At 39.0% G+C, this 12372-nt stretch overlaps 1 protein-coding gene across 6 annotated transcripts in view; it reads right to left on the bottom strand.

The window, feature by feature from the left end:
• Nucleotides 1-12372, bottom strand: part of PUS10 (pseudouridine synthase 10) — a 35851-nt gene that overhangs the window by 13450 nt on the left and 10029 nt on the right. For 2 of the 6 annotated variants that reach the window (XR_012673257.1, XM_075147759.1), the window contains exons 5-8: nt 9569-9603; nt 7043-7154; nt 5271-5332; nt 2636-2681 (exon numbers count right to left, since the gene is read on the bottom strand). The exons of 1 other annotated variant lie outside the window; for it this stretch is intronic. Coding sequence is in view for 4 of the 5 variants with exons in the window: in XM_075147759.1 (XP_075003860.1) it covers nt 2636-2681; nt 5271-5332; nt 7043-7154; nt 9569-9603 (255 nt within the window). In the remaining variant the exon portion in view is untranslated. The remainder of the gene's footprint in view (nt 1-2635; nt 2682-5270; nt 5333-7042; nt 7155-9568; nt 9604-12372) is intronic. 3 more of the 6 variants (XM_075147757.1, XM_075147755.1, XM_075147758.1) reach the window with 3 other exon arrangements.

Raw genomic sequence — 12372 nt, 5'->3', positions numbered from 1 at the left:
ATAGTTTTTTCACTTGTGTTTTGTGTTTTCTTATACCTAAAAGCAACTCTATCACAGCAAGAACTCACCGTTACCTTAACCCTAACTTTAATAGAGCAAAAAAGAGCAACAGGTAGTTTTGCCAAAATTTATTCAAGTAACTTTACTCACAACATGAAAGCAATACAACTAATACAGCTGACAGTTTGGAACATAACAGTTATTTAGTCGTTGAACTAAGATTTGCCCCTTTCTTTCTCGAAGACACGTACAAACAGCAGTGTATGTTTTCTTACTCAGTTCTTACACAGAAAAAAATAACAAGTGCCACTGACTTTCAGCAGGTCTAAAGTTACTGTCATGCTTCCAAATAAACCTACTCCAGCTCCTTAGAGTATTCAATTGCTAAGTCTGCCCTTTGGTTAGCTGAAAGAAATGCTAAGCATATCTTTGGAAACCATCTTATTTCAGATGATATACAAAAGTGTGCAAAAGCAAGAACAAAAGAAGTAGTGCTTGGGAGCTCAGGTCCAAATTTGCAAAATAGATTAAAATCAGAATCCTAAATCCATGAACAGAAACCTAAACCAGCTTCCCCATTTCCAAGAGTTAAGTATACCTAAGCCCCAGCTTTTATCTCAGTGACAGTAGGCAGCTAGCTCTTCTGAAAATAATACTGTTGAGTAGATATCTGTCTATAAAGTTCAAAAGTTCATTCATACTCAGAAATAAGGGCTCTGAATGGTAGGGGCTTGGCAGTTTCCGAGCTGCATCAATTCACAAGAGTGAACTGATAGTAAAAGTAGTAATAATAGTACAATAGTGGCAGGAGCCACGACTACCATCCTCTATGCATAGCCAGGTGCTGCTGTTGATAACTCAAGTGAAGCTAAGGCAGAAAACACAGAATTTAGGTTCCTAGAACAGGAGAAACAAGGCCGAGGAGAGTGGAAGGTCTCTAGATGAAACTCCTCATCAAAGCATGGTCAACTATGAGATCAAACCATATTGCCCAAGGTTTTATCCAGTCAGGACTTGAAATCCTCCAGGGATGGAGCCTGCACACCCTCTCAGCATAGCCTGCTCCACGGTCTGCCTGTCCTCATGCTAAAAAGTTTTTTCTTATATCTACTCTGAACCTCCCACTTCAACTTAAGTCCACTATCTCTCACCCTTCCACCACGCACTGTAATGAACAGCTTGCTTCCCTGTTCTCAGAAACCTCTCTGTTGGTACTAGGGGGAGATTCAGTTGGTTCCTCCACAAAGACTTCTCCAGGCTGAACAAGCCCAGGTTCCTCAGCCTCTCCTCCTAAGGCATGTACTCCAGGTCCTTAACTGTCTTGCTGGCCGTCTGCTGAATTTCCAATTTAATTATGTCTTTTTTGCAAACCGGATTGAGGATTTGGAAAAAACAGTGAAAATACCAGGTCGCTGTTTGGGACAATTTGCTCTAACACAGAGTTCCTGGATGCCTTCAGGAAAGCTCCTCTTTCTCTTTCTAAGCATAAACTAGAGATAATAGCACTTCCCTTTCTCACAGAACAGGTGAGCTGGAAAACCCTTGAACTAGCAGCATGTTTAAATAAGTATCTACAGCAGATGACACAGAAATTTTCACTCAGAACCCAGTTTTTATACCACTTCTCTGATTAACACAGCCCTTGAAGCTAGCTTCAAGCACAGCTTCTTTGTAAGGATGAACCTCTGACAGCTCTTTAGAGTCGGTATTTTTTCCTTTAGATTCCCCTACATCTTGTTGCCTGTGTGGTTTCAACAGCCAGGCCCTGCTGGTTTAACTCCTTATGGGGGATTTCCCCCCTTTTAAAGGAAAGCAATGCAGCAAGCAGTGAGTTATAACAATACTATCCTTCTAAAAAAAGACTTGCGTTTATTGGTCAGGTGGAGTAGAGTAGGCAGAATTCCTGGGTCAGACTGCCTCAGCCAAATGTCGGTAGACTCTTCACCGGAAAGAATAAAAGGCCTTGCATAGGCTTCTGATAGAAGTTACTTGTTCTTCTTCTGATCACACCCACTGTCCTACTTATATCAGTTTCTCTCCAACTGTTTTTTTATTCTTGCATGTCCTCTTTTCTGTCAATGATTGTGTGTGTGCTCAGGGCCTGCAACAAGTGGCAAGGTCCCTTTTCTTTCCTTCCCCCCTCCAGAGGTAGACAGGATAAAACCATCCCGCATGTATTGTGTCTTTCATTCAGATCAGAGGACATGAAAACTGCAGTGTGATCGTTCTTTTTCGTCTGCAGAGTCTCATCTTCACAATGTGACTTATCTGAACTGTCTCACCCACAGAGAGCTTGAGGATCATCTTTTATGCTACGTTTAATGCATGACAATCGAATTCCTAGATCTTAAGGGAGGTATTTACAGAGAACGTTCCTAAAATTACGGCCTTTAGACAGTCTGGAAAACGAACGACCTAAAGAAAAGCACCAAGCGCTTAGTTTTCCTAAGCAGAGAAATGTTAACTGAATAAAGGAGACAACTTTATTTTCAGATAACTGAAAACCGGAGAGATTTTTGATGAAGGAAAACCAGACATTAAACACTGACTGAATACCCAGATAAGTTCTTCATTGTAGCTACTGCTGTGAAATTCTGAATGTCAGAGAAGAAATACAACAATTATGAGATCCTACCTGTTTGTTCTTCGCTGGTTTGAAACAGTCTGGACAGGCCGTAGCTCTAAATACAGAAATGAAAATTAGCTGCTACCCTTACAGGAAAAGAAATGAACAGGCAGACAGACAGAGTTATAAGCATAGCATGCACATGGTCTTTGTACCAATATGTCCAGCATCTCACTTCCACAGCTTAGCACAGAGCGGATTTTAAAATTAACTTTATCCTAAACCACAAATGGTGGAAGGTGTGCATTGCTTGATCTAGAGAGAAATCATGGACAAAGCTGTATAAGCCTCTTTTGCTCTGACCAACACAAATGTGTCTCAGCTTTGAGATGGGATGGAAAAGCACATGAGAAGTTTAGCTTTCGGTCCTTTCCAGTCCTTCTCAATAAAAGTAATGATGAATGTTTAAGTTCTGTGCAAGATTTGCTGACATCTTGAAATCTATACGTGCTGTTCTTAGACAATGCACACTGCAAACTAGAGATTCAAATTGCTGCTTCTGGATAGGAAAATTCAATTTATTACAGAAAAAGTAACCCCAGGTGTTCGATACCATTTGTGCTTTGCCTCTTCAAAAGGAAACTATTGGTTGTTTCACGAAAGTGAAACACAAGTCAGTGAAACACTTTTTCTGAGTACTGTAGAGGAAGTTGCTGTTCCTATTAGTAGATTTCTATGTATGCAGTTAGAGATGATTTCTAGCCTACAACACAATTTATCATTTCTTGCTGGTGCTTTTCAACGCCTGTATGACTACTTTAGACTATAAGGAAGCAGGTCTGACCTCCTGTTCTTTCTATAGAAGCAACTTGCCTGGCCAGTTTGTGACACAAAGCATTACAAATTCCCTCTTCCAGAATTTAAATATCACCTTACCTTTAAACATAAATCTCCAAATATAAAGTAACAAGAGCCAATTCAATCTTCCATGTCAAACCAAGGATCATTTTAGCACACCTACCTACACATAATTGTGTAAGAACAGCTTGAGAGATGAGAAATTGCAGATGCCATACTTGGAAATCCCACCCAAAAGCATACCTGGAGGACTGCCCCAGGTTGAGACAAGGTCCCACTTTGCTTCCACAAAAAACATGACTGTCATTACTAAAGCTGTGACAATTGCCAAATTTACCATATTTACATCGAAACCAAACCATTGCCTCAGAATATGCCCAGAGCCAGCCATTCATGTATGCAGAATGCCTTGATGCCTGAGAAACTACTATGTAATTAAATTAGGTAATATGCTGTTACTTCAGAAAAATGTTCTAAAACCTTAATTGCTTTTTAAATACGCTACAAAGAGAAGGCAAATAAAGGGATATTGTCAGGTCACATGGAATAAACCTGAGCAGTTAGAATGTGGAATGGAACTTCTTTACAGCTTTCACCTCTACAACTATTCCGCTTGGAGCGCTAACATCGGCACCATAACATGCTCGACATCAATATTTTTGAAACGTCACAAAAAGGAAGGAAAGATGAGCTGAAGAGTTGAGAGGTTTCAGAGGAAGGAAGAGCACTACAGAAAACAAGAACTGATCACGTAAAATTAAATAAATAAGAACAAAAGGGTGCAGGATCCAGAAACTGTTGAGTTTTTACAGCATTACAGGTAACATTATTTAGAATTGTAGTTTGGCCCTACTACTTTCTCCCCTTTTTGCCCAGTCTTGAAGAAGCTGGAAAGGAAAGATGTTCAGCAAATACTGGTAATCAATTCTTCCTAATACCTGGTCTGTCACCAACCATGCATTCCCTCACCCCCCACCCCAAGACAAATGAAGGATGCAGTTGTTGAAAACCAAGAAGGTGGCAGACTGGGCATTCACAGAGAGATCACAAATTGCCAGAAGGGGTAAAATCAGGGAAATATATAAAGGCTGCAAAAGAAATCTCTAGTCTCAAGAGATGAAGTCACCATGCAACAGGGAAGTCAAAACTCTATGCCAAGCCTCTTTCTCTGCTAAGATTTAACTTGCAGTAGGAGCGCAAGTGATGAAACTGAGTGAAACTTAAGTTTTCCAGGAACCATCAGCAAACAGGAAGAGCGAACCTAATTATCCAGAATATACTACTGCTAGATTTTGAGAAATCCGATTAAATGGTAGCTAACTTCACAGAAATATTTAGCATCTTTGCGTACAGCAGATGCTCTACTGGGCCAGGCCAAAAACTATGCGTAGTGGCCAGGGAACTTCTGTTTGTTTTAATCAACCAGCTAAGTTGGATTAACTCACTTCAGACCCTTCCCTCCCACCCATGTCTCCTATTAGAGCAGGAAAACCTAGGCATGACCTCAAAAGATTCCCCCACCTGCAACTACGTGGTTTGAATTTATTTTTCAAAATGATACGGCTATATTGAAGAGGGCTGAAATTGAACAACTTGCATGAATGTTCTCCATCCAGTTCAAATCAAAATTCTGGATTATTTTGTTTATTGGCTTTAAAGCACAGAATTAACCAGACAGCGATGGTGTAACTTTAAGCTCTGCAACTCTATCTGAATACGAGGAAGTTTAGATGCAGGCCCCATTCTAGTTTATAAACACTGCATATTCTCATCTGTAGCAAATCCAAACCAACAATGTTGCACAATATTTAGATAAAGATCTTTTGTTATTTATATTAAAACTTACAGGAAATGGCACTCCTCGTCTGTTTCTGGGTGAGCAAAGACCACGCTAACTTCAAACAAACTCTAAATTTAAAAAAAAAAAAAAAAAGAAGAAAGAAAAAAGGAAGGTGACACTTTGTTAAACAAACAGGGAGGATATTCTCAAGCATCCTTACTGTAATATTAGGAAAACAGCAAAGAGGTAGACAAAAGAGAAAGTAACCCATTTATTCTACAAATCATCTAAAGACATTAAAACGTGTGCCATAACAGCATCTGCATTTCTGAAGTTAGCAAAGATGATCTGAGAGCACTTCAAAAACATGAGTGACCTACGCATCATAGATACCGGCCCCATTTTGCACAGGGGGAACTGAGTCAGAGACAGTGTATGCTCAAAGCCTATTACGGTCACTAAACTTCACAAACCTTCTGGGAGAGCAGTGCATAGCGTGGAATAAAGATAAAAACCCTGTAGTAGTCACCACTGTAAAATTTTGTCAGGGGCTTTGTTTGCAATGACTGGATGGCCTTGGGGCAAAGAAAGGCAACATGTCCTAATGGATTGACAGCTAGACCAGAAACTCCAGTGTAATCTCAATTCTACCCCCAATTCCCTCTTTGGCCTTGGGCAAACAATACTCATTACTTCTGTTATTCAGATACCAGAATACCTCAAGAGGGCTATTGAAAAGATTGGCTAATATTCAAGTGCCTTGTAGATAAAGAGCACTAGACAAGTAACTTTCATGGTGCAATGATGTCTGGAGTGGCTCGGTGCCTAAGTGTTGTAGAGCTTTTGCTAACTTGGTATGTAAGAAGTTTGTTTCTTTTTGTATCATCTTCAGGGTAACTGAGCATTTCTTTCTTCATTAAGATAAAAGGGATGTTTTCAATTAGCACCCCCGGGAAAAGACAATCTGTAATTATTATGGAAGTTGACAAACCAACATACAGACTAAGTGAGTCAGGTCCTAGGGTTGGTCAGTCCTATGGCTGATGACAAGTAAAAACTGCAGACTGCCTTGTCCTCGGCAGGAATTTTAGCCGTGTTTGCAGAAATTTTACATTCAAGATGATGGTGTTTCTGAATTTGTCTGGCATGTGAACGTCATGTTCAGTCAATCCATTTCAGAGACATTTTAAGAATGTTAGTCAGAATCTGAAAGTTGAAACCAGGGTTTGAAAAAACATTTCTGTTGCCTACTCACAGGTATTGCAGGTTCCAACATGCCTATCTCTAGCGTTCATTAAAGTGAACAAGGACCAGTCTTTCCTCTTTCAGTACGTTTCAGAAATATAGTTTATCCATAGAATTAAACATGTTAACAACCTGAACAATTTATCTCACAGAGCAGTAACAGTGTTGGCAGTAATAGGAGAAGGAATGTGTAAGAATTCCTTAGCCTCTGGAAAACAGAGATCCTGAAAAATGAGAAAACTGAAAAAGTCTCATTGATAAAAGGCGGATGGCAGCCCAAGAGCAAGAGATTTAGCAAAAGACTACGATGGTTTCAGAAGATGCAATGATCTATGTGTACAAAAATGAAGATTGGACCCCCCAGTATTGAGACTTGGAGATGTCTGGTTAAAAGAACTTCCCCTCTGCTTCCCGCTACAGTGAATATAAGAACAGTGCAACTTGTTTATCTGTTAATGAGGGAAAAAAGTATATATTTTTATTTTTTTCCCTCATATACAGAAGTGTGTAAATATATATACACACACACAAACACATATGAAAAAAAAGAAAAAAAAACAACAGAAAAAAGTGTTTTCTTATTTATACGACACCTTTCCATCAGCAGGAACACCCAACTCTTCTGACAATTGGGGATGAATAATCCACTTATAAGCTTCTTTCAGCTGAACAATGTCATCCTTTGCCAAGGAAAGGCCCAGTTTTCTGAATCACATACACAAAGAAATAATGACTTGCACAGGAGTCTGTCAAAGATAGATACATGACATATACTATTTCAAGAAAAACTTAAGGAACTAGTCCCAGGCAAACAAGCAATACACAAATGAAAAAAGCACAAAAGCACTAAGCATACAGACCATGGCATGAATGAATGAAAGGCTGTTCCAAGACCTCCTATAATGGCGCTGAGTCTTGGTATTGAATTAACAGAGTGTGGAGCAAACATTAAGGCCAGACCAGGATTCCAAGTAAGATGCTTCCCAATACACACATAAGAGTTTGGCAGGGAGTAGCTAAAGGTGTAGCTACTTGAGCTACAGTCAACTCAAGCCAATTTAGGACTATGTTGCCTCCTCCCTGTCTCTGGCCACGCACTCCTGCCAGCACTTGCATGCTGACGCTACACAGCGTGGTAAGTAATACCAGTCCATTGATGCCATTTAAAGCAAACCCTAACCCACCAAAAGAAGTTTTGTTTTTCAGCTCTCTGGGCAGTCACATAAGCACTTATGTTAACATAAGAAAGACAGAAGGTACATGCAGATGGAGGCAAGATCCTTCTGATAGTAAATCAACATCTAGTTCAGCTTAAGTAAACTGAGTATCTGGATCCTGCAGGGCAGCACCTGTGCTACTTGCTAAGGAGCCTCTTGTCCAGCTTCTAGCCTAAATAATGTCTTGTTTTGCCCTGTTTCAATTTGCCAGTGTTTTTTTTCACTAAGATTCTTTTTTTGCTGTGTAAAAGAACATGCACTGAGGAAACTCATGCCATAGCTTCATGGTAGAGCAAAAGTTGCAAAAGTCTCTCCAGAATCTACCTGCAGAAGAACTGAGAAAGAGATATGCACAGAAATCCTTTGTGTTTTTTTTTAAAAAAAAAAATCGTTAGACTTATTTTTATTGTTAAAAGGGCGATCTAGTCCTTCATTAAAGGAGGGCATGAACTCCAGTGGGCAGAAATTTCTAAAAGGAAAAGCTCAGATGACAACTTCAGTTGACCTTGCTGGGACAGGCTCAACTATCTCTGTAGGTACAAGACGCGGCCTTGACTGCTGTGCCTTTGCCTATGGAGAGAGAAATTAAAAGGAGCAGATGCTGTAAGGATACCAGCATATGATTTCAAACCACCTGTTTGGGAACTTACAGAGCAAAGCGCATGTCCTCCTGTACAAATGGCACCAATGGTAGGCTATGTGGGCAATATTTGCCCTACAGGATCTCATCCTCTCTCAAGCAATTTAATGAAACAATTGCTTTTAAATTAGTCTCAAAGTAGGAAGTGATTCATCACCTTTTAGTGTAACTTTCTACGAATATCTTGAAATGGTACTTCCAGCCAAGATGGCTTCCACCAAAGACTATCCTCAGTATCCTCAACTAACTTTTTGAAAAGTGGATTTCTTTCCTCTTGCCCACAAAGACAATTTATATGTTCAAAACAGCTCTAATCTGTTCTCATTTGGCCAGGAATGGGAGTGTTCAGGAGTAGACAAAGAAACATTTAAATTGATTTCAAAACACTGAGGTATAAAAAAGAAGAGCAAAACTAACTTGCACCCACTGCACTAATATCTTTCTCGCTACACTACTGACTTTTCACCATTACCTGACTAACAATTTTCAGTCACTATTAATGTAAGCTAAACCTGAAGAGGTCTGTATTTCATTATGTCTTTCATGTACAAGAAGATTCTGGCTCACAGATGGCATCATGGCACCTCTCAGGACCATTAAGCTAACTCAAAGCGGTACAGTTGGACAGACAGCCTGCACTCCCAAGTTGAAATGCCACATCCTAGCTATAATCACACTATGAGACAAAAGAGATAAGAAATCCCAATTAAGGTCAAACCAGGTAAAAAAAACCAAACAAAAACCCAACCCAGCTGCCATCTTCTCCTTCGTAAACATCAAGTAAACTGGACAATAGTATCATAACAAGACTATAAAATCAACTTCTTGCCTGCACATTATTTATATAGACAAATGGTGTCTATATAAAAGAATTCTTGCCAGACATACAGCAAAAGCTATGGACAATAAAAAATAAAACCAAATAAAATGACATCACATCCCAATTACGAATTTCCTTATGATTAGTGTTAAAGGTATAAAGTAAGCTGAAATCTTGGCCAAGGACATGGGAAGTCAGTCTACATATTCCACAACTGTTAGCAGAAGTACCTTTATATGAAAGCAACTGTCTTGACCTTGAAAATACAGCATTAATTGCTTGGTTAAAATGTTCTCTTAACATACATGTCTCAGTAGGTCCACTGCATTAAGTGGTTTCTCATTTCTGCTGTGCTGGAAAAAAGTTATAGTAAGAATCTCTCTCCTTTCTCTAAATCTGGAGAACTCTCTAATAGAAGTGTTTGCCAAAAGAAATTACTCACCCCATTTCCTGTTTTACCAGCAGCCAAGCAGCACGCTATAGGTCACCGGCCATGCCCAGGAAGAAGACAGAAAAAAAAAAAAGCAAGTGAAATGAAGGCTCAAAACTCCCAACAATTTGAGAGACTGTCAGCAGAAGGAAAAATGTTTTAAAAACTCAGGACAAAAAGGAAGTATTAGGATTTTAAGTTAGCTTTTGCTTTAGAAATGGAAAGATAGAATTGGTGTTTGTTTTTATTTGTAAGACATTACTTTGCAATTCACCTCAAATCCTGTCTGGCTTTAAAAAAAACATCAGGCTGCATTAAACACATTTTGAAAACTTGCTATTAACACTATAACTAGAAAAAGACTCTGACAGCCTAAGTCAAGGCAACTAGCAGTTATCTACCATACAGAGAAATGAAGGAAAAAAAAGTGTCTAAATGGATGGTATATGAAAACTGATTTGACATATAAATTAAAAAAAAATCAAATTCAGTTATCATCCATTATAAAAACCATGAAATAAAAGACATACTTGGTCTTATGGTAATCACGAACCCTTTCCCTGAAGATTGCCCCCTTATTTAAAGCACACCATGTAGTTTAGGAGACATAGGCTGAATATGAGAAAACTGAGGAACAGAAGGAATAATTCTAGAAATCAGAGGGAGCTTTTAGTACAAATGCTCGAGTTCAGTAACAATTATTTATCACACAGCATATGTAGGAATGGCTGGAAGATGTTATCTGAGAATCATGGGCAGATTCAACCTTGAATTCTCCTTTTTCATTTCCCAATTGCCCCTCTGTTGCTTTGTGCAGATTCTCTGTGAATACCACCTTCTGCAGCTCCTGATATACTTCTCTGAGCGGAGGTTCCAAGAAATAATATTTGCTTTACATGTGTGATCATAGGATTATTCAGGGTCCTCAGGAGGTCTCTATCCAACCTTGCGCTTATAGCAGGATCGGCTATGAAATCAGACAAAGTTGCTCAGGGCTCTATCCAATGAGTTCTTGAAAACCTCCAGTAACGGAGACTGCACCACCTCTCTGGACAACCTGCTCTAATGCTTGATTGTCCTCAATCCGTGCATTGTAAATACTTGTAAATAAAACTCTCCTCCTCTCCTCGAGCAGCCTTATATATGTAAAGAAACAGGATGTAGCAGATCCCTTAGATGCAACACTGCCCAGGGAAGAAGACCATGAACCATCACGTAGGTGTCCCAGCCAACAAATGGAACTCAGCAGTATAAGAATTAACAACGGTTATAACAAAGGTCAAAAGCAGAATTAAAATTACCAGTGGTATGAAAGGACAATAGAAAAATACAAAAGTAAGCACAAAGGAGCAACAGCCATCAAATCAGTGCAACACTAACAGACTTGAACAAAATTAAAAACGATCAAGAAATTGAAGACTTCCAAACAACACTGCTTATGTCAAAAGCTTCCAAAAGCGTATCTTTCCCAAACTCTGCTCTGGGGAGCCAAACATTTTAGAGGTGCAGTCTCACTCACTTCTCTTTGTACTGACATATTGATTGTACAAAATGATCTATTACTTCAGTGTAGTAATTGTTCAGCGCTTTAGGCTTTAGATTTTGCCTCTGCGTGGGCCAAGAGTGACTGCCATTCTCTGCACCACAATGAAAACATATCTTACTAAACTGAAGGGCATTACAGTTATCTAGAATTTTAACTTCAACCTCAAATGGCCTTTCTATTAGGTCTTTAATTAAGTGGGAAAAAAAGTGATGTTGGACACAGGTATTGAGAAGACCCATACAATGTTTCCATTTCAACAGAATGTCTATCAGTGCAAAAGCAATTAATAAGAAGAGAAGAACTCCCCTCAAAATTTCCTACAATGAAGCAACAACAACAGCAACATTCTCAGTTCTTCCTCTACTACCAACAACAAAAAAATACATCAAGACTGGCAGGATGCCACTTAACTAATAGAACCTGTACTGTCAATACAGAGTCTGGACACCTAGTCTCACCATCCTCACTGAAGATGAATTCCAAAAACCAAGTTGTTTGGCTTGAAACAACTACAATGAAAAAAAATTAAAATTAGAAGTTTTCAATCTGTGGACTGCAGACTACTAGTAAAGTGTCAGAGAAAGGCGACTCCATACGCTTGTCATACAACCATATATACATATGCAATGTCCAAAAGAGTTGGTATCTCAAAAGCAGTGAACATCACTGATTTAAATTCTTCAGAATTTTAAGTCCCTTACGTGTCTTTCATTCTTCATATGTGGTGCTTTGAGAATAACCTCCCCTCAAACTCTGTCGAAAGAATTACTGTCTATTGTCAAGGAAGTAATTCTAACGAAGAGGTTTGAAAACATGTATCAAACTTAAAGGAGCAGAGCCAGGATCACATCATCTTTTCATTGATATCAGAAGTAACCACGTCATAGATCTCTTTTACATGCTGATAGAGGAAATAAAAAAATGGCTATTATCCTTCCTTTGGTACATCTAAAAGAATGAGGGAATCCTAAAAACAGTGCTAGAAATATTAAGGGGAAAGAGGGATGGTGGAGAGAGAACACAAACTTTGTTAGATACACGATACACAAAACAGCACACTACTGAACAACATAAATATAGTTGTATTGATGGAATACTGTTTACTCAAATTCACTGTGATTCATTATCCTGCATATGTAGACAGTATGAGTAAGACTGCTTCACAAAACACCATGAAGTATATTGTAATCTTGTTTGCATAATAACCCAGATAAAATCATAAATAAAAATAGCTTCCAATTGAAATTCCTTGAACGTAATTCTGAACTAG

This window comes from Calonectris borealis, chromosome 3 (genome assembly GCF_964195595.1).
Source record: "Calonectris borealis chromosome 3, bCalBor7.hap1.2, whole genome shotgun sequence".
In the NCBI taxonomy this organism is placed as follows: Eukaryota; Metazoa; Chordata; class Aves; order Procellariiformes; family Procellariidae; genus Calonectris; species Calonectris borealis.
The sequence above is the reverse complement of the archived record's forward strand: the minus strand, read 5'-3'. Positions and strand labels throughout refer to the sequence as shown.